Genomic DNA, 19,206 nt, shown 5'->3' on the forward strand with positions numbered 1-19,206 from the left:
TCGCTTTTGTCATAGAATAGACGTTAGGTTTCCAACATGGCTACCCATTGTTGTGAAGCTGCTATAAAGCTAGTTGAAATCAAAGTAAAATGAACAGTAAATAGTAGAAAATAATATCATAGTAAGATTTACATGGTGTATGTAGCTATCGCGAAGCTTTTGTCAAAGTATAATGCCCTGTTGGACGCGTGTTGTTTCATTTTGGATGAAAAACGTACTTCATTGTGGGTAGCATGCTAGTCTCTAAGCTAGGCTAGCTAGCAGTAGCTCAGATAAAAAATAGTCCTGCTAATCAGTTTCTCATAAAATTGTAGCAATGTTGGGATTTTTGACAGCAAGGCAGGCTGGACTGGATGACCCACTGCGACTGCGACGTGCAGAGTCAACGAGAAGGTGAGAGAATACAGGTGTAGGAGGACAAAAATCTCAAAGCAAAGTCAGGTGTTTAGGTAGCGTTACGTCCTGCGAGGGCGTGTAACTAAAGGTTTACTTGGTTAAAAATATTGGAAATATAACAGAAAGTTTTCATAACGACCGAAAAATGCACATTTATCTGAGGTGTTGTGCTCTGAGGTGTTGTGGTTGACTCATTTCATGCCACCTGTGTTATATTCAAGTTTTGTATGTTAAATAAATATCAATATTATGCTGTATATTAGTAATTACAGTTATAAGAGAACACACACCTTCTGTACACCCAAACTCTTGTAGCCTACATATATGCCAAAGTTCAGAGGGACTAAAAGTAAAGTCAGGATGCTGTCAGACACAATACAAACTGTAGCAAACAGGGAAACAAAAGCGAAATCAATATTTGGTGTGACCAACCTTTGCTTGTGCTTGCTTTCAAGGTACTTGGCAGGTAGATTGTCTTGGAGAATTGCTGCAGTTCCTCTGAGGTTTTAGACTGTTTCAGTGTCTGGGCTCTTTGGGGGCTGTACAATCTGTTACAGGACACTTTGTTGTCCTTTTTGCTGAAAATGGTTATGCATGATTCTGACTATGTCTTTGGGATTATTGTCATGTTGCAGAATGAATTTGATACCTGTTGGTATTGTTTGTTGGATAAGAAGCTAAGCATTTGAAGTGCTAAATCTTTTGCGCAGTACTGTACATGGCCTTCTAATAACCTCGTAATGTACATTGTTATCATGAACAGTAATTTAATAGTTTTATATAGAGTCATATTGCTTTTTTGTTTGAGCAATAGCCAGCCAATAGATTTGAGAGGCTTTGTCCAAATGTCCAGTTATGCAGATCTCTCCCTCTGTTTATATTTACAAAGGGTCCTTGGTCTGAAGTTGAATCCTGACAGAGATGTAGACCGAGTCCATGGAAATGGCATCAACACCATTGACATTGAAGCAATAGAAGGCAGATAGTAAGTCCTCATTTACTACAGTTCTGTAAGTTACTACATTATTATTATGGATTGGTACTACTTTTAAATGCAACATTTCACTGAATGGGACACTGCAAAAATGGAAACAGCTATGGTAAGTCTTCCTACCCCTGGGAATCATTCAAAATCCTACTTATGACATTATAACTGAGTTCTCGTGCTCTTTCTGTCTGTGTTCCTCTACGAAGGTTTTTGTATTTTTTACTTTTAACAAGAGTCTCAAATGCATCTTTGATCAACTTGCTGTCACACAAACAGCCAGACAAGAACTCTGTTTATATCGGGTAATATCAGAACCCAAAAAACTGTAACATTATACATTAAATACATTTATTGCTGTTTAATAGCTGTACCTTTAAGTTATCATACTCAGCCCTTATGTAGGGGCATTATGTTGTTAAATACTGAAGAGCGGGTTTCTTTGTGGATCAGCTCACCAAAGTCACAAAAAAGATATTTTCTCAGTTACCTGTAATGCCAATGTCCCTTCTGTCATTTCTGTTCCGTGGTTGGTTGGCATTGCTGCTGTCGAAATATGAGAAATACTATTAAATACTACTAAACTCAACAGCCAAATCTCTTTCTGGAAGCAATGTTCTAGTCACATGGGCTAATCCACAGACCTCAGACCACAGAGATTAAGGATAAAAACTACAAAGCTGTGTGGGACAAAGTAGTACTACATGTTAAGTTCACCTTTTTCTGTTGTTTAGCATGTTGTCTGGAGGTGCAGATGGAGTAATCGTTATCTATGACCTGGAGAACTGCAGTGGGAAACCACAGTACACCTGCAAGGCAGTCTGCACAGTGGGCAGGTGAAAGTTACTCCATTTATTCGTTTTGTCCACTAGAGGGTAGCATTCTATTTAGATCTCACAGAACTGTGTTATTCTTAGCTTTCCCATAGGTATGTTTTCATATATACAGTATATATACTGCATTATTTTGCACACAAGTGAAGTACCCTGAATCTGATTTTTTCTTCCCTCCTTAGTGACACATCTATTTTGAATTAATGTGTGAATAGAAAATATTCTATTAAACCTGATATTTGTCCATGTAATATGTGGCCATATATATCAAATATCATATCAAATATGTGGAAATGTGAACTCAGTCTGAACAGTCATTTTCATCATTTTATTTGCTATTGAATGAACATTTATCATTACAGCATACCAATGTTACTAACAGGCACAGGGGAATGTTGCATTATTGTTTGCAGTGTGAATGTAGCCTTACAGTCCTCACAGGGCATATACATTTCCTCAGTAACATTTCACAATACTTAAATGTGCTGCGACAGTACAGTAGTTTTGTGTTTTCAATATAACACAGGGAAGAGGAAACAGAATTTATGCAACAAGATTCCGTTTGTGTTAGGATGTGTATTGCTATCGGTGACAGTTTTTTCCTTTCTCTTTCTCTCTCTCACTTTCTTTTTTTTTCTTTCCATTTTTAGGTCTAGCCGGTATGTCCACAAATTCAGTGTAGAGACGGTTCAGTGGTATCCTTATGACACAGGCATGTTTGTCTCCAGTTCCTTTGATAAGACCATGAAGGTCTGGGACACAGAGACACTGAAGGTAAGATGTGACATCTACAAGTTTAGTCTGTATTAGATGTAATATACACCGTGTTCCTGTCTGGTACATTCATTTTCTATTCATTTAGTTCTCCTGTGTATAATATGTTAAGTTAGGATGGACAAAATTTGAATTACATTGAAATATAATGCAGTCCAGTATAAACACAGTCACCATAGAGCTAAATTAACATCTCTCTGCCACAGTGTCAACAAATATTCAGTTTAATATAAACTTCATGAGGATAGAATTTATAACTCCAGGCTATTACATTTTTTGCATTTAATTATACAGATGATCCTAACAAGAGGGTAACTCTGTGCATATTGGAAACTTGTTTATTAGGTTTTCTCATGGCTCTACACCAGCCTTTCTCTCTTTCTGCTCTTTTCACTATCTCTTTTCACTTCCCCTCTCTTTCTTATTTTCTGCTTCATGCTTTCTACCTTTCTGTGCCACATAGTCCCATATGGCAGGCTCTGAGCTGTGCTAGAGTTACACTGGCATCATGGTTACCTCAAAAGGTCAGACAAGGGACAAAAAAGAACCCACCGACCTTTCATTTGTTTTTTCTCTGTGTGTTTCTGTCTCTCCGTCCTACACAGACACACTCATACCTATTTAATTATTTATTGTGGATGTGTATTTGCACATTAGTGTGTGCTGTGCATTGGTGTGCGCGTAGTGTATGTGTATGTGTATGTGTGGTATTTTTATGCAAACAGAGCCTCCTCTGTGTGTGTGCCCATTGGCTGAGTCCATGTCGGCGCTGGCACACACTGACAGATGGGGCACAGAGAGGCTTTTTATTATTTGCTGAAGAATTTGCATTGTAACCACCACTGCTGCTCGGGCGAGCTGCCCTCTGAGCTCCTGAGCTGCCCTCCCTCTCTACTTGCTTTTATTTTTATCTAATTCATTCACAGTTAAAGTTTGGGCCATGGCTATATTTGAGATCATGGTTGTATAATTAATCATAAAATTTAAATTTTCATTCAACATACATATACAAATATAGATAGCGCTAAACATACGCATAGCTGAATTTCTACTGCAGTTTACTGACCCTCTCTGTTGGTCTGTTTCCCTCTCTTTCCTTCACTTTGTGAATCTTCAGCCTGCTGAAGTCTTTGAGTTTGAGGGCAATGTCTACAGCCACCACCTGTCCCCCATCGCCAGGAAACACAGTCTCGTTGCAGGTGCGTGTTTGTAAATGCACCCACAATTTTTGCTGACATTGGTGAGGCAGAACAAACCAGCTGGAATACCTGCTGGCATTTCTGTCATTGTGTGCTAAAAAGCATTGAACTCAGGGCAAAAATCTCATTAGTTACCCTGTCTGTCATCAGTTTGTGTCTCCAAGCAATGTACTACGTGCTTCCCCACAGCACACCACAGACCCAGTTACTCCTCTGTTTTTACCCCACGTTATAAAGTGACATGTGCCTGTAGGGGACAGAAGTGGGTCAGAACACAGGTTCAGAGACAAACTAGAGAAACATTGTAGGAATCTAGGTGCTGCCTCACTACGTCACCAAGCAGGACCAACAGGTTAGGCTGAGTATGTGCACATAAATTTCCACACAGGTGCTCCCTGTCACATACACACTCAGTCTCTTTGACACGCCTATTTCTAAGCAGAAAACAATCACAGTGTCTGTTTTCTTTTTTTCTTTTCCCTTCATGTGTCCTCCCCTCTCAAAGGAGTTACAGATGCTTGTCAAACAAGTTGCCATCTTCTTGCATCTAGAAGATGGAAGATGCTTTTAAGGGAATCTCTTCCTGAAAAGCAATAGTAGTTCTCATTAAGTCTGCTCAGTTTAGGCCACTTCGATTTTAAAAAGGATCTTATAATCTTCTTTGCTCCATTAAATTTCACCAAGTACCTTTGCCCTTCGCCTGTGAATGCATGCTGGGTGTGTTAGCTCATGTTTATCAAAAGTTAGTATCAGTGAGTTTTCATATCTACCACACCTTATCCTTGACAACCTGGGACACCAGTTTTTGCTCTTCTGAAGCACCTCTCCCTTATTCATGTTGTAACAGATTCTACTCACACATTTATCACAATCTGTAAATTTGAGAACATTGATAAGCAGGAATGTAATATTTAGACAATATGATTAAATTGATTTTTTTCAACTTTTATGTTTTAAGTTCTTTGTTAATTCCCTGTTATCAGTGGTTTAAATAAAGAAATAGCCTTTCAAGTCTCACCCCTCAACTGTATCTTTGTCTCTACATTTTCAGTTGGCACCAAAAACCCTAAAATCCAGCTGTGTGACCTGAAGTCTGGTTCACGGATTCATGTTCTTCAGGGTTAGTGGACTCGACGACACTTAATTTTCCTACTGCCTTTCCTCTACACACGTGTATCTGTAGTTGCACACACACACATACAGCAGCTAAGTGATAAACAGTTGTTAATTTCCCCCTCTAGGTCACAGAGCAGAGGTCCTGTCTGTGCGGTGGTCGCCCAGATATGAACACATCTTGGCCACCGCCAGGTAAGCACTCTTAACTGCCAGTCTGTGTGTGGAGTTTCAGCCTCTGAAATCATCACCTAGTTTCCCCCCACCCCCTGAGCCACATCAAAGAATACTGCCAGGTACAGGACAATCCCCACCATGTTGTGCAGCAGTTTTTGTCATCTCAGTTCCCAGCCATCTGGCCACGTTGCAACCCAGAGTCAAGTATAATGGCATCACATTGCTAGCAGATAGGCACTGTGGCACTCTAGCAGCCCAGTCAGTAAAGCATATGGTAGATACAGTCCCCACCTGTTTCATGCTACATTAGACCTGCTAATTAACCCATTGGGATCATTGTGCTGCTGTCCCCATGGGCTGTAAGTGATTTTGAAAACAACTGGCGCAGAGATGCACACAGTAAAGTGTGTGATATTCTATTATGGAGCAGCATGTTAATTCCCAACAGAAAACTGACCCTTAAAAGCAAACACTGGTCTACACACAGTGGTGTATATAAGATCATCTGTCTGAACATGTACCTATAAATCCCTCTATTGCACCTGTTAGTGGAATAATCAAGCATGTCTTATTTTGGGTAGTTTATATCCCATATCGTCATTAATTAATGAGGAGAGAGTAAAACAAACAATTCCCCAATTTCTCCTTCTAAGTGCAGACAGCAAGGTCAAAGTATGGGATGTGCGTCGGGCTTCTGGCAGTCTCTTCACTCTGGATCAGCACAATGGAGACAAGTCAAAAGCCGCCTCTGAGGCAGGTACTGTTACCTCTTTCCTTTTCTTTTTCTCCTACTATCTTTTCTTCATTATCCTGAGTGTAATTAGAGAAGAAGTAGTAAGCCTGCGTACACACAGTGAAGGGACGGAAATTAATGTCAGGCAGACCCCTGGGGTGTAATTGGGAGAGTCATAATTTGGGGCTTAGCTTGTGTGCTGATGTGTTGCATCATCCTGTTGTACATTTTCCTCTTCCTCAGCCATATCAGTCTTCTACTCATTGTCCAAGATGTCCCTTTATCAACCCAACGATATTGCTTATCTTACAGAGATACTGCACAGACATAATTTATATATACAGTAGGAGCTGAGGTGCATACAACCCCAAAAATGTTTTGAAGTACAAATTGAAGAAGTGTGGGGATGCACATTGATCTAGAGCCACAGAATTAACCGATAATTCTAAAAATGCATTTAAAAACTGGAGGTTGTAGAAATTAAGTCACTTTTACAACAACATTTAGCTCTTTCTGGAGGAGAGGTCAACATTCTCTACGAACAGTCTGTTTCTGCCTGAGATTCTATTTGTGTTCAAGGCCGGTCGGGCCTAGAAACCAGTTTACAATGAAACCAGTTTATCTCAGTTATGCTGTGTAGTAATAGGAGACAAGGTATTTTAACAACAAACACACTAAGCATAGGTAATTGATGGATAGGTATGAAACATGATTAGGTAGAAAAAATATGCACTGTAGAAGCTTTTAGCATGATGTAGGAGGAAATGGATGAGAAATTAATTGTTTCCATGTCTTTGACCTGTCTCTAAACAGTGAACACAGCCCATAATGGCAGAGTGAATGGCCTGTGCTTCACTGGTGATGGCCTTTACCTCCTCACAACTGGAACTGATGACCGTATGAGACTATGGAATAGTGCCACTGGGGAAAACACACTGGTAAGGTGTATGTGTGAGGGCTTTGTCTACTTAACCTACCTGAATAAACAGATTCTTGAAAGAAGTGTGAATAACGAGGGAATAAATACCCAAAGCATCCCACACGATCCTCTCTTGTCTAGTTGGAGTTGGGTAGTGGAGTTCTGCAAGGCTCAAACCTTGATCTTCTTTTGATGCAAATTATATATGTTTACACTTTGATAATGTTCTGAAAACACTGAAACAAGCTAACATATACACAGCCACCATTGTATCGCAGGCTTATGGAGTTGTTAGGGGTAACGTGTGAGCAAACAATTGCTATTTTACATTCAACAGAAAATGAGCAACATGAAAAGTGCCTTGAGATAACTTCTGTTGTGATTCGGCGCTATATGAATAAAACTGAATTGAACTGAATTGAATCAGCACTGATTTGGACTAATGGTCAATTAACAATTGAAAGTTAGTACACTTTCATTACAAGTAGTGGTGTAGTAGTATAAAAATTACAAAGGCTCTGCAGCTAATACAGAATGCTGCTGCACAAGTTCTGTCTAGGACAAGAAACCCAACCAGACCACAACTGCTGTTAAATCTTTACATAACTAAGGTGACTTTGGTACTTTGCTTCAGTTTTCAGGGGTCCTTGAAAACAATTGTTGTTCATAAATGCCTAGTTGTTTCTTTTCTAAACTATTGTATATTGTTGAAGAACAGTCAAGCAGGTGGAGTTAGTACATGAATTAACTTTTTTCCCCATGAAGTTGTGGTATCAGTATGTAAACAGGTGAAACAGGAACTAATGTTTGGTTAACAATCACCAACTGCTATTCAACAATCAGCCACTGTTAACCAAATTCGAAAGTCTCGTTTACATCACAGCTTTTACAAGCAGAGTATCTGACTATTTTCGTTTGGGGCATGATAATAGGGAGAGACAACATGAAATCAGAGCAAAGAGACAAATTGCATGAATGTGTGTTTTGCCCAGACTGACCCAACAGGATGCCAGTTAATAAGCTTTACTTCATAGCCTTGGTTCCACTCAAACCATGTAACTCCAATTACAAATCCACACCACAGAAACATAACCTTACCCTAAAGCCATGCTATTGCCCTGGGCTCTCATACATTCTCCTGTTCTAATTTCCTGCTCTGCTGCCTCGGGCTGCGGTTTCCATGGTGGGCATTATTCCATCTTCAGCGACAAGACAATCAGTGAGGTTAGATGACCTTCTCTCTCGGGCAGAGGTCAGAGTTGGGTTATAAATGATGTGGGTGGGAATATGTGGTGCACATTACGGGAATTGTGAAAGGAATGCATCACACAATCCAAACCTGCTTCACAGACATGAATTAATTCTAGTAGTTCTATACCATTAAGGTGAAGTAATTTGCATATTTGTGCTTGTTTGACTTGATGCAAGACACAGAAAAATCTTACAGTGTCTGAATGGACAATATCTATATTCCAAGCATTAAACACTTTTGAGTTGGAAAATGGTGTTTCATGTCCTCAGTTTAGTTTTAGAAGACTTAAAATGATGGTTTCTTGCTGTGTTGTTCTTCTGGCCTAAAAAATCTTTAAAGGTCTTTAACTATAGGCACTGTGGATTTTTAACACCAATTAGGGTAAGCTGTCATTGTTTTGCTGCTATTCACTAAATGGCAACATATTGTATTAAGAAGGACAATTTTTATATAGTCACCACAACTTAGTATTAAATGAAAAAGCTTCATTCCCTTCATTGCTTTTTGTCCCTCAGGTGAATTACGGGAAGGTCTGCAACGAGAGTCGAAAAAGGCTACAGTTCACAGTGTCACGTGGCTGCAGCCCAGAGTTTGTGTTTGTGCCGTGCGGCAGCTCCGTCGCAGTGTACGCCCTACACACCGGAGAGCTGGTCACTATGCTAAGGGGTCACTACAACAACGTTGATTGCTGCGAGTTCCACCCAGACTACCAGGTGAGATACGCTGAAGGCCCAGGTGGTGACTAGTCCCTGCATCTGGCCAGTATACCCATCTATCTCCGGTGCTGCCTTTGTTTGTATTTACACCCATCTTTTTCTGTTTGTTCTGCCAGTCAGGTCTAGTTTGCTTCATGTATGCTCAGACAGTTCAGGTCAGTTTCCCTCCCTGTCCACTGTCTTTTTATTTTATCTGCTCAACTGTTCTGGTGTTGTCAGTACAGCAGGAAATTCGAAATTTGCAATCACCATGGCAGTCTCAAATGAGCCACTTCCCTGTGGACAGATAACATGGTAAAGTCAACATTTCCCGAGCTATACAGGGCTACTATAAATGCAAATACATGTGTCCCCATTGTGAGTCATAAGTTAGTGCTCTCTGCTTAAATGTTGACCATGACTGCACAAAAGCAATGCTGTCTCCGAGTCAAATACAGGTATTACAGGTATTGTCCCCAATATCTGTAACATACAGTACTCTGTGTTTGATGCCATTTGAGAATTGCAGGATGGTTTTGCCAGAAAGCCAGGGGGACAGGGGTATAACTGGTGCTTTATCATAGCTGTCTAAGGTACTTTGCTATTAATTTTCAACTTTTTAACTTACTTTTAATTCCATGCAGAGTTAAATCTGGTAGTGCTTGCTTTTTAGTTATGCTGCAGAAAAGCCAGTTAATCTATGTAATGTACAGAACCCATCTTTTATTAAAGTTTCTGCAGTTTAATATGACTTTTTTTATCGCCAAGCAGAAACAAAACAAATGTATAAATACACAGATGAAAAGAGGCACAGCCTTGCAAGAGTGAACAAACTGTGATGAAATAAGTTAAAACATGTAAATAAGAGAATAAATATACAGACATAAAAACATTTACAAACAATGAAAAACAGTACACTCAGTAACAGTACAGTGTGTCGGAGAGACAGATGCTGGGTGTCAGAATAACAGAAAATGTCTCTAAGGGTAAAGGAGTATGAGGAGTTGATGTTGGTGAAACATGATATAAAATTTAAGTTTCCTTTTCACACTTTCCACAAAAAGTATGAGAATTTCATAAGATAATTACAAAATGCTTTTTTAAAAGAATGACCATGTTAGTTTTATTCTGTTGCTAATTTTACAATGGACACAAAAATATGCCAGCTCCACAATTGGCCCGATATTGACATTAAAGTAATATCTGACTAAAACCAGTATTTGTTTTCATTGAAGCTGTTGGTTTAAATCAGTATCTTCCAATCAATTCCAACAAATAAATCTGCAAAGCGAAATTGACAGTATAATGGTGTTAAATTATACTTGTTCAATTATGTATTTCTACAGAGATTTCCTGTAATTGTAACTTGTATAGTGATCTGTCTTCACTTTTTATTGCTACGCACGTGTCAGCAGTAATTTTGTGTGCTGACAAAGATTTTGATTAGTAGGCAACTTTAGTTTTACATAATTATCACAAATGCACACAGATGTCTAACCCACACCTGCCTTATTGGGCAATATCAGCATCCGGTGTCACACACACGTTTTTGTATGTGTAAAGGACGTAAGAATGCAGTTTGGCGGCTTGTCAACTGAGTTCCAGGAATGGACACCTAGTACTGAAAATGTGCTTTACTTCTTCTTTAAGCCTTGTGTCTGATGTGATGACTTACCAGTCCCATGGCACTGACAGCGTCTCCCATGAGTTCACTTGGCATTGCGTTGACAGTTTTGAGCTTATTAATTGTTTGACTCTCGGTCCCAATCATACTTGTTAACGCTGATTTTCCACTGATGCTGACGTCATTGCTTGTAGGTGAGTTATGGTGAAGGTTGTGCTGTAACAGCAGATCTTTTTCATTTCCTCTAACACTGTGTGAACCTAAGTGTCAGACCTGAGATGTCCTTGTTCTTCTTTATATATAGGAGTTGTATAGTGGAGGTAAAGACTGTAACATCCTGGCGTGGATTCCTGTCCTTCGTGCCTCAGATGTGGAGGAAGAGTCAAACTGTACAAATCAGGTACAAGCCAAAACAACAGGAAACAATATAGTGAAGAGGGATCATTTGTTAATCAAATAGCACTCAATTTCCAGTATTTTATGTTTATATTTTGTATTCCCACAGTATGAATTTAGTTAAATGACAGTCTCATCACTTGATGTCTTCTATCAGTGTGACTTCTCTACTTTCATTTTGTCATTTTTGCCTTGGTGGCGGAAATGAGAACATAGATAAGCAATGCGTCATCCAAAGAATTTCAGTTATGACACCTCAGTGTTACCTGGCACAAAGTGGTGCATATACAAAGACACAAAGACGGCTCCATCATGCCAGTTTTACATTCTAGTAGTGCTTCACAAATTACAAATCACAAAGTGCTCCCCCTTACCTGTCTTTTTCCAGTTAAACTAGTTTTTAATCAGATGAACTCAGCAATAGTTGTCATCAGTCATGTAGAAATTGTTGTCAGGCAAACTTGGCATATATGTGTGGTTACCTGGAAGGTGTTTTTTCCTACAATGTACACCCATATAAGGTTGTGATTTGTGTGCATATAAATCTTATGTTTTCGTAATGGATCTATTTAGGAATGATAATAACAATTTGGACTTGATATTGAGCAGGATGTTTTGACTTCTTACAGGCTGCTGCTGGCCAGTCTTCAGTGAACCCTGCCTTTCAGGATGCATGGAGCAGTGATGAAGATTAATGCTGGTGTTTTGTATGTGTGGGAAAAGTAGCCACATGGTCATCGGAGGATGCAAATTAGCAAACATCCCGCACGATAAACTTGTCACAAAATGACTGGTCCTGGGACACATGATAATCACAGGTTTAGGGAAATCTTTCCTGTTTCATCATGTCAAAGATGAAGGCCTTAAAATTAAAGTGATTTGTGTAAATAATTGTCTGATTTTATAAGTACACAACAATGTTCTGAATAATTTTTGTTTTTCTACATTTGATATGGCATTTCTATTGTTTTGCAATTTGAATGTAAAGCCAACGTGGTCCTTCATCATACTCATGAGGGATAACCACCATTGTTTGTGCAAATTCTAATATGAGACAACCCCTCACACATTTGATATGATACTGACATTATATTAGGTTTATGCAGTCTGTATTATCACATATACAGAGGATTTTGGTTAAAAGGACATTATAGAGGCTATAGAGAGATTTGTAAATTTAAACAGGTTCCAGTCTTTTAGTTTGTGTGTTTCTGCAGCTGAGTTAAGAAGAGAGTACCCATAATCCTCACATGGGAGAAACCAGGCATTCAAAAACACAGATTCATTCCTGGGAAAATTTGCATTTGTTTATACAGTAAGTCCTGCTTTCAGCCTCTGTCGAGAGTAGCAGTAGGGAATGACACTGAAACCTCTCTCTCTCTCTGTCCCACCCCCCTTCACAGTTTTACATATTGGCTTTGTTGCCTTTCAAACCCGTGGAACTTATGTGATGCTTCATACTGACCCAGAAAAACAATGTGGAGTTATCAACATTGTTATCCTTTTAGAATATACCATTATTTCATGCATATGAATTATTTATATCCAGGATACTGTGTCTGTCTCTCTCCTCATAATGTACCACTCCATTCTCTGTTTCCCAGATTACCTGAAGTGTCTTGAATTGTACAGTTTTTTTTTTTTTTTTTTTAATAAATTGTCTGTCGCCTGTCTTATAATAAAAGTGCTGGGGATACCACCTTATTTCCTTGACCTGACTTTTATAATCTTAATAGTGCTTTCAGGGAGGTTATGGAAAAAAACAACACTAATGGTAAAGCAATTCAAACATTTTTTTAAAATCTTTTTTTGTACTGAAACTAATTATTGATTACGTCTGAGGAGGATATACTGTATTGTTACAAAATCGTGAGATAGTTCTCGATGAGACATCATTCAGGAATCTACGTCTGTCGTTGGCTTAGAAGTTAGCCAATCAGCGAGGGAGGGGCGTGACAGCACCCGCCCCCGCCTTGTACCATAAAATTGAGCAGGGTGCTATCTGTTCAGAGCTTGAATATAGGGGAAGACACACCTGTGAGGAGAGGCAGGTGAGCCGGGAGGTTGGATACAGGCAATTTGACGAATCAAAAGGATTTGCTTTTGTGTATCTGCAGCAGCAGTAACAGCGTTAAAGGTTAGTAATTTTACTTCGTTTTGTCTAACGAATTCTAGTCAAGGATTAAAACACAGACGTCGACGCAAAAAAGAAAACGTGCCTGTGTTTAGTGAAACATTTCCTGTCGCCGCGAGATGGATGGTAGCTGCAGGACTTGTTTTTCAGCAGTTGCATCACCTGTTCCTCATCAACTCAGTGCCTTACTGAGGTTTACAGTGATACTGGTGTGACAACTCATTCGACGATACCCACAATTAATCATTTCTACCTCAGTTTGAAGCTTTAAATGGTGCTCTAACTGGACATTATGCCAAAAGATTATTTCTCACATGTAGCCGGTCTTTAACTTTGTCCTCAGACGTTAATAACCCTCTAACCCTGGTGGAATTAACTTGAATTTTGTGTGCCAACATGAGGAAATGGGGTCTGTTAATCAAGCACAATTTAAGTTGTATTGTCTTTTAAAGTTTAACTTGTTTGGGTTCAGAAAATGTCGCCTGTTTTTATGAAGAGTTGAGTTCCGTGTATTTTATTTTATTTTTATTTTTTTTATTACCTGGTTTGTCTGCAGCACCTCAGTTGGCCTGCCTCAGCTAGTATGTTAACTTTGAATGTGACCAGATTGAGATAGCCTGTAGGACCACATTTCACTCCAGCGTGGATTTGATCTCTTTGTAAACTGTGGGAGTTGACATTACAGACTTTAAAACAGGGGGTGTGCCATGGGAGCAGCAGCATCTACATCAAGGTCCCTGATTATAACGTTAATTGGCGTGTCAAGACTTGTCCTCATTAGTTAAGAGACTCCAGACAGTCAGTGCCTTTTTCACAGTTCATCCGGTGTCTCAACACCTTGCCTTGTTCAAGTTCCTGTTGCATTCAGGTAGACACACCTTTAAAAACCTGTCATGTAGGGTTATGTCCTATGTATTCCCAGCAGACATGGGGTGATGTCCTTTTTTTTTTTTTTTTTGTCTCTTTTTATTTTTATCTATTAATTTGCATTTACTCACAGCTTCACACAAATGGGACATGTTTTCTTGTCAGTACTAAAATAATTTAACAATTAGATATAAGTGCCAAGATTTTGTTTGTCAAAGTGACGTGTTCGATAGAAGTTCCCTTTGGCATATTTCCCATGCTACAGGCATGTTTCATAAACCAGTCAAACCAGTCGGTGTGAACTTTCACCTCCCTGAAACCAATATTGACTTTTGACTTTTGATTGAATTTTACACTGGTGCAGCTGGAACCATCAAAGTCAATGCTTAAAAATGGACAGAATTACATAGTATGGACTATTTGTAAACCACTGCATCCAGTGGAGTTGTTTTAATGGCTATTTTTGCATGCATTACTTTTTTGTGTTTTTTACTTTTAAACTTTAAACCTATGAAAAGTATTTCCAATTTGAGAAAGCCACATTATACCCCCCCCCCGCATATTTATATTATGGCTCAAGGTGACATGGTTTTTGTCTTTTTAAATGTTTTGTAAGTGCACAGCAAATTTTTACGTTGGCCATGCGTACATGTTTCTTGAATGAGTTCTACTCGCTGTTGTTTCTCAGATAACACAGACAGCTGCTTATTGTACTCCCTGCACACTCTTGGCTTTGTCTGCCCTCAGATGTTTAGAGGGGCAGCAAAGAATGGCTGAGTGGACCTTTTTTTCCCCTGTCACACAGCCCTGTCTTTGAGCCATTCTAGTGTGTTGTTTGAAGCATAACTACAAATGTTCATATTCTGCCTGTGACTATACGGAGTTGAACATGGTTCATTTCTTATCAGTTGTCTGGTACTTACTTCCTGTTTGGCATTCATAAAGAAAGTTGAGGAACCAGTAACCATTAGTGCCCTCAGTAGTTCCTCAATGTGACAACCTTAACAGTTAAATCCAATGTTCTCCCTTCCTTGTGTTTAGCAGCTTTTCATTATTTATGATCATTTTGGTAAAAAATACTTCTCATTCTGTGTGGGGTTTCTTAACCAAATGGCAGTGAACCTGTGATTCCAAACTGACTTCCTAACTTTTCCCTTTTCTCCTTTTTTGTAGGGTAACCGCAAGGATCTTGTCTGAAAATGGAATTTGATAATCTAAAGTCCTCAGCTGCACTCATTTATGATGAGTTCATCCAAAACGCAGGTGAGTCTTAGTTTTGTTTCTGCTTTGACGCACCACACTGCATTTGCTTTTCTCTGTCTGTGAACACTGTTAATCTCACAAACCTGTTGATGCGCTTGTTGCAGACTCGCGGACAGAGAACTGGTTCCTCATGTCGTCCCCTCTCCCCCAGACGATCATCATTGCAGCATACATTTACTTTGTCACGTCGCTGGGGCCTCGGATAATGGAGAACCGCAAGGCATTTGACCTCAAAGGAGTCCTTATCGTCTACAACTTCAGTGTGGTCGTTCTCTCACTCTACATGATCTACGAGGTGAGTCATCGTGTTACCTTTTGCATCCTTTAGTGCAGAGCTGATGTGAAATGCAGATCGTTGTGATAATTTTTAGAATGTAAGAGTTAACATGGCAACTGCCTTTTTTTTTTTTTTTTTTTTTTTTTAATTGTTCAGCTCATTGTTAAGAACAGAGCCATGACTCATGCCAATTAGTAGTCTTGCGAAATACTTAGTTCAAGACAGATTATTAATCAGAGTTTAAACCAGATCTGCAGGTGTAAGTTCCTCTTTCTGCTGTACTCTGCAAGTGTTGCCTAAGAGCTTCAAGACTTTGTTCCATGTCTGTCTTGTCAACACTACTCATTTCACTGGTGTTTCAATGTAATAATATGGAGTGACAAACTTGATAAATTTGTCTATTTAATTTAGTGTAATTGGTGAATCATTTAATTGTGAAATACTGCACTGTATGGATTAGACTTGCAGTGTGTAAGACTCAAGACTGTGATAAACTGCCACACATTGAAATAATGTTGACTGCAATTTTCCCCGTTTTGTTTTGTAGTTTGTGATGTCGGGATGGGGCACTGGATACTCTTTTCACTGTGACCTGGTTGACTACTCTGACTCACCACAGGCCATGAGGGTATCCCTTTTTACAAGTTCTGCTGCATTGAATTTAATCTGAATCGAGCACTAAACACACACCGTAACATTAGGATGTGTTTCTTTTTTCTTTTTTCTTTTTTTTTTTTTTTTGTGTGTATGTTTTGGAACCACTACTAAAATGTTGTTTGTCTCCTCTAGATGGCAGCAACATGCTGGCTTTACTACTTCTCAAAGTTTATTGAGATGTTGGACACAGTAAGTGACAAATATTTGGCAGATACTAAAATGAATACGTTTCCTTATGCTGTGTGTTTATAGACTACAGTTTTAACTGTGCTTTTGTACTACTCCCCAGGTTTTCTTTGTCTTGAGGAAGAAGAATAGTCAGGTGACATTTCTTCATGTCTACCATCACTCCATCATGCCCTTCACCTGGTGGTTTGGCGTTCGTTTTGCTCCAGGTAGAACTCTCCGCTTTCTAAAATAAGATTTTCTGTGCTTGAACTGCTCAAGTCAAAGGCAGTTGGACCTCTCCTTAAACACTTCGCCTCTCATCCAAACATTCTAAGAAGTGAAGAAGCCTTTCAGATGAGAGGTGAAATGTCTTCAAGGAACCTAAAATAAGTTCAGTTGCCTGCGACTCCACTCCACTTGCCTGCACTTAAGACTACCTTGACCTGGATGACTGATGGATAAAATTTTCTGTGATGTTGCAAGATTTGACATTTTCTTTATCTCATTCTTAACTCTCTTTCAGGTGGTCAGGGAACATTCCATGCTCTGCTGAATTGTGTCGTCCATGTTATCATGTACTCGTACTACGGGCTGACAGCCATGGGCCCCAACTACCAGAAATACCTGTGGTGGAAGAAATACCTCACTACCATTCAGCTGGTATGTTGAGTGGTTTGATGCACAGCTGCTTTTTTTTTTTTTTTTTCTCTCTCTTTAGGCATTCAAAGTGTATTTTATGTGTATGAATCTTGTCAGTAGAAGTCAACCTGTCTTTTCTTTGGTTGCTCCCCAGATCCAGTTTGTTATGGTGACCACCCACATCTCCCAGTATTTCTTCATGAAGGACTGCCCCTACCAGTTCCCCATCTTCATCTACATCATCGGCCTGTATGGCGTGATTTTCCTGTTCCTCTTCCTCAACTTCTGGTACCACGCCTATACCAAGGGCAAGAGGCTGCCTAAAGTTTTGCAGGCTCAGACATGGGCACACCACACCAACGGAGTTATGAATGGAAATGCCAGTCACGAAAAAGATGAGTGACGCACGACTCGGGGGTTTTGGGGTTGACCTCATTTACGTAAGCAAACCACTGTGGTAGTCTGAGATTCAACCCCAATTTGTTTGGACTTTTTTTTTTTCTTTCTTTCTTTCTTTTTTTTTTTTTAAATTGCTTTTCTATTTGCAACTGCAAAAGACAATCTTTAAATTATGACCAAAGCAATATTTAAGACCTAAGCTGAAGGGTTTATTTTATTTGTTTACACTGAAGGTAGAGCCCAAGTTCTGCTATGGAGTCTCCAAATATCCCTCCATTTCCGCTACAGGATCTTTTGTTTATTTTTTGTTTCTTCCTCAAGTTTGAAGAAATCGACTTCACTAGTCACACCAATATAGGGCTTCACCTATGGTAAGACTGCAGGACCCTCAGCTGTACAGTCATACTGGGCCTCCTCAAAAAGCTCCTAATCTGAGATCTTTTTTTTTTTTTTTTTTTTTTTTTTTTTTAAAGCTTATGTGACTCAGAAGACTTTTAGGAAATCCAGTTGAAGTTTTTTTTTTTTTTTAAAGTTGTGCACTGAAAAGTTAAGGGTTGTTAATTTCACTAGGCCTAAAATGATCTGACCCATTTTGAGTCAACATTTTAAAAATGATTAGGCTACACATGTCCCGTTGTTGTTAAAAGGTTACATGCATGCAGAACAGGGTGTTTTAGGTTTGATCACCTATGCATTGCCTCTTCTCTGGCTCGAGTCACAGCTGCTGCTGATGGTAATCACTCAGTGAAAAGAGCTGTCTTTGAACACTGTCAGTTTATTCTCCTGTGAAGCGATGGCAATTGTGTGACAGATACCAGAGAGGAAGGCTAATGGACCACTGTGGTTCTTGTAGGATCCGGAGAAGAGCTTTAGCTACAACTTCGATTGCTTCCTTACCAAGGCATATTGCAAAATAACGCGGTATTACTGGACCTCACTATGCACAATTACATGGATTCACTACTTAGCCAGCCAGTCAGAAAACATTAGCAGCCTTGCTTGCCTGCTTTTGAGTATTTTTGCTTCACATTTTGAAGGCTAACAGTGTCTTCAAATGGCTGGTGTCAGGCAGTGCCTTTGGACTGAGGTCTATGGAGTAGTTTTTTTAAAATGTAGTTACGATGATCTTGAACTGAAAAGTGAATGTAACACTGCTCCTTTGGTGACTGAGGACACAGGATCGACCTTGGTTTGGAAAGAGTTCCACCTTTTTTATTCAGGTGCAAGCCCATCTTAACATTTAAGATTTACAGATATAATGCCTAAAGATGTGGGTGAACTTTTTTTTTTTTTTTTTTTTCAGTTCCTTGTCAGATCCCTTTATAATACCATAGTTAATACTGCAAGAAATATGTGACAAATGTTTATATTGTATTTTATATGTATTTATATAAAAATAAATGATCATTGTACTTTCAAATTTGTCCCTCTGCTTTTTTTTTTTTTTTTTTAATATATAATTTTAAGAAATTATTTTCTAATTTGTGAAAGTTGAGTACCTCTCTTAAAGTGATGTATAGAAGAGCCTCATAATTTTCTAGATCTGGGTTATAAGTTTATAGTACAGTTTCAGCTGACAGTTCTTGGTAAATCAACTGGATGGGTAAGCAACACTTGTTGAAATGTGGACAGTTTATTTTAATGGATTATTATGTTACTTGTTCAGTTTTGACTCTTGCAGTGGCTTCACCTGGTCTACACTCTTA

General features: G+C 39.1%; 2 protein-coding genes across 3 annotated transcripts; both read left to right on the forward strand.

Moving 5' to 3' along the window:
- The first annotated feature begins 29 nt into the window (after positions 1-29).
- On the forward strand, positions 30-12,800 carry ercc8 (excision repair cross-complementation group 8). 2 transcript variants are annotated; one of them, XM_018669266.2, is made up of 12 exons: positions 30-393; positions 1,286-1,381; positions 2,116-2,217; positions 2,865-2,988; positions 4,106-4,187; positions 5,239-5,307; positions 5,429-5,495; positions 6,131-6,234; positions 7,024-7,148; positions 8,897-9,094; positions 11,005-11,100; positions 11,726-12,800. In XM_018669266.2, exons 1-12 carry the CDS (start codon positions 317-319, stop codon positions 11,789-11,791), a joined length of 1,206 nt encoding a protein of 401 aa, XP_018524782.1. In that variant the 5' UTR covers positions 30-316; the 3' UTR covers positions 11,792-12,800. The 2 variants fall into 2 exon arrangements, with proteins under 2 accessions (XP_018524782.1, XP_018524784.1); XM_018669268.2 differs by having other exon boundaries at positions 31-407.
- A 295-nt stretch (positions 12,801-13,095) lies between these two features.
- elovl7a (ELOVL fatty acid elongase 7a) lies at positions 13,096-18,920 on the forward strand. Its single transcript, XM_018668563.1, has 8 exons — positions 13,096-13,233; positions 15,271-15,360; positions 15,465-15,655; positions 16,185-16,265; positions 16,427-16,483; positions 16,584-16,689; positions 16,986-17,122; positions 17,256-18,920. Exons 2-8 carry the CDS (start codon positions 15,297-15,299, stop codon positions 17,502-17,504), a joined length of 885 nt encoding a protein of 294 aa, XP_018524079.1. The 5' UTR covers positions 13,096-13,233; positions 15,271-15,296; the 3' UTR covers positions 17,505-18,920.
- Positions 18,921-19,206: the final 286 nt, after the last annotated feature.

The sequence above is a fragment of the Lates calcarifer genome, linkage group LG13, assembly GCF_001640805.2.
Source record: "Lates calcarifer isolate ASB-BC8 linkage group LG13, TLL_Latcal_v3, whole genome shotgun sequence".
Classification (NCBI taxonomy): Eukaryota; Metazoa; Chordata; class Actinopteri; family Centropomidae; genus Lates; species Lates calcarifer.

What these genes read in the sequence shown, in the direction of transcription:
- ercc8 (XM_018669266.2), top strand. Translation starts at nt 317, where the DNA reads ATGTTGGGATTTTTGACAGCAAGGCAGGCTGGACTGGATGACCCACTG. An exon ending in AAAAGCCGCCTCTGAGGCAG is followed by an intron (nt 6,235 to 7,023) that starts GTACTGTTACCT and finishes GTCTCTAAACAG; the next exon opens with TGAACACAGCCCATAATGGC. An exon ending in CCACTGGGGAAAACACACTG is followed by an intron (nt 7,149 to 8,896) that starts GTAAGGTGTATG and finishes TTTGTCCCTCAG; the next exon opens with GTGAATTACGGGAAGGTCTG.
- elovl7a (XM_018668563.1), top strand. Translation starts at nt 15,297, where the DNA reads ATGGAATTTGATAATCTAAAGTCCTCAGCTGCACTCATTTATGATGAG. An exon ending in ACTCACCACAGGCCATGAGG is followed by an intron (nt 16,266 to 16,426) that starts GTATCCCTTTTT and finishes TGTCTCCTCTAG; the next exon opens with ATGGCAGCAACATGCTGGCT. An exon ending in ACCTCACTACCATTCAGCTG is followed by an intron (nt 17,123 to 17,255) that starts GTATGTTGAGTG and finishes GTTGCTCCCCAG; the next exon opens with ATCCAGTTTGTTATGGTGAC.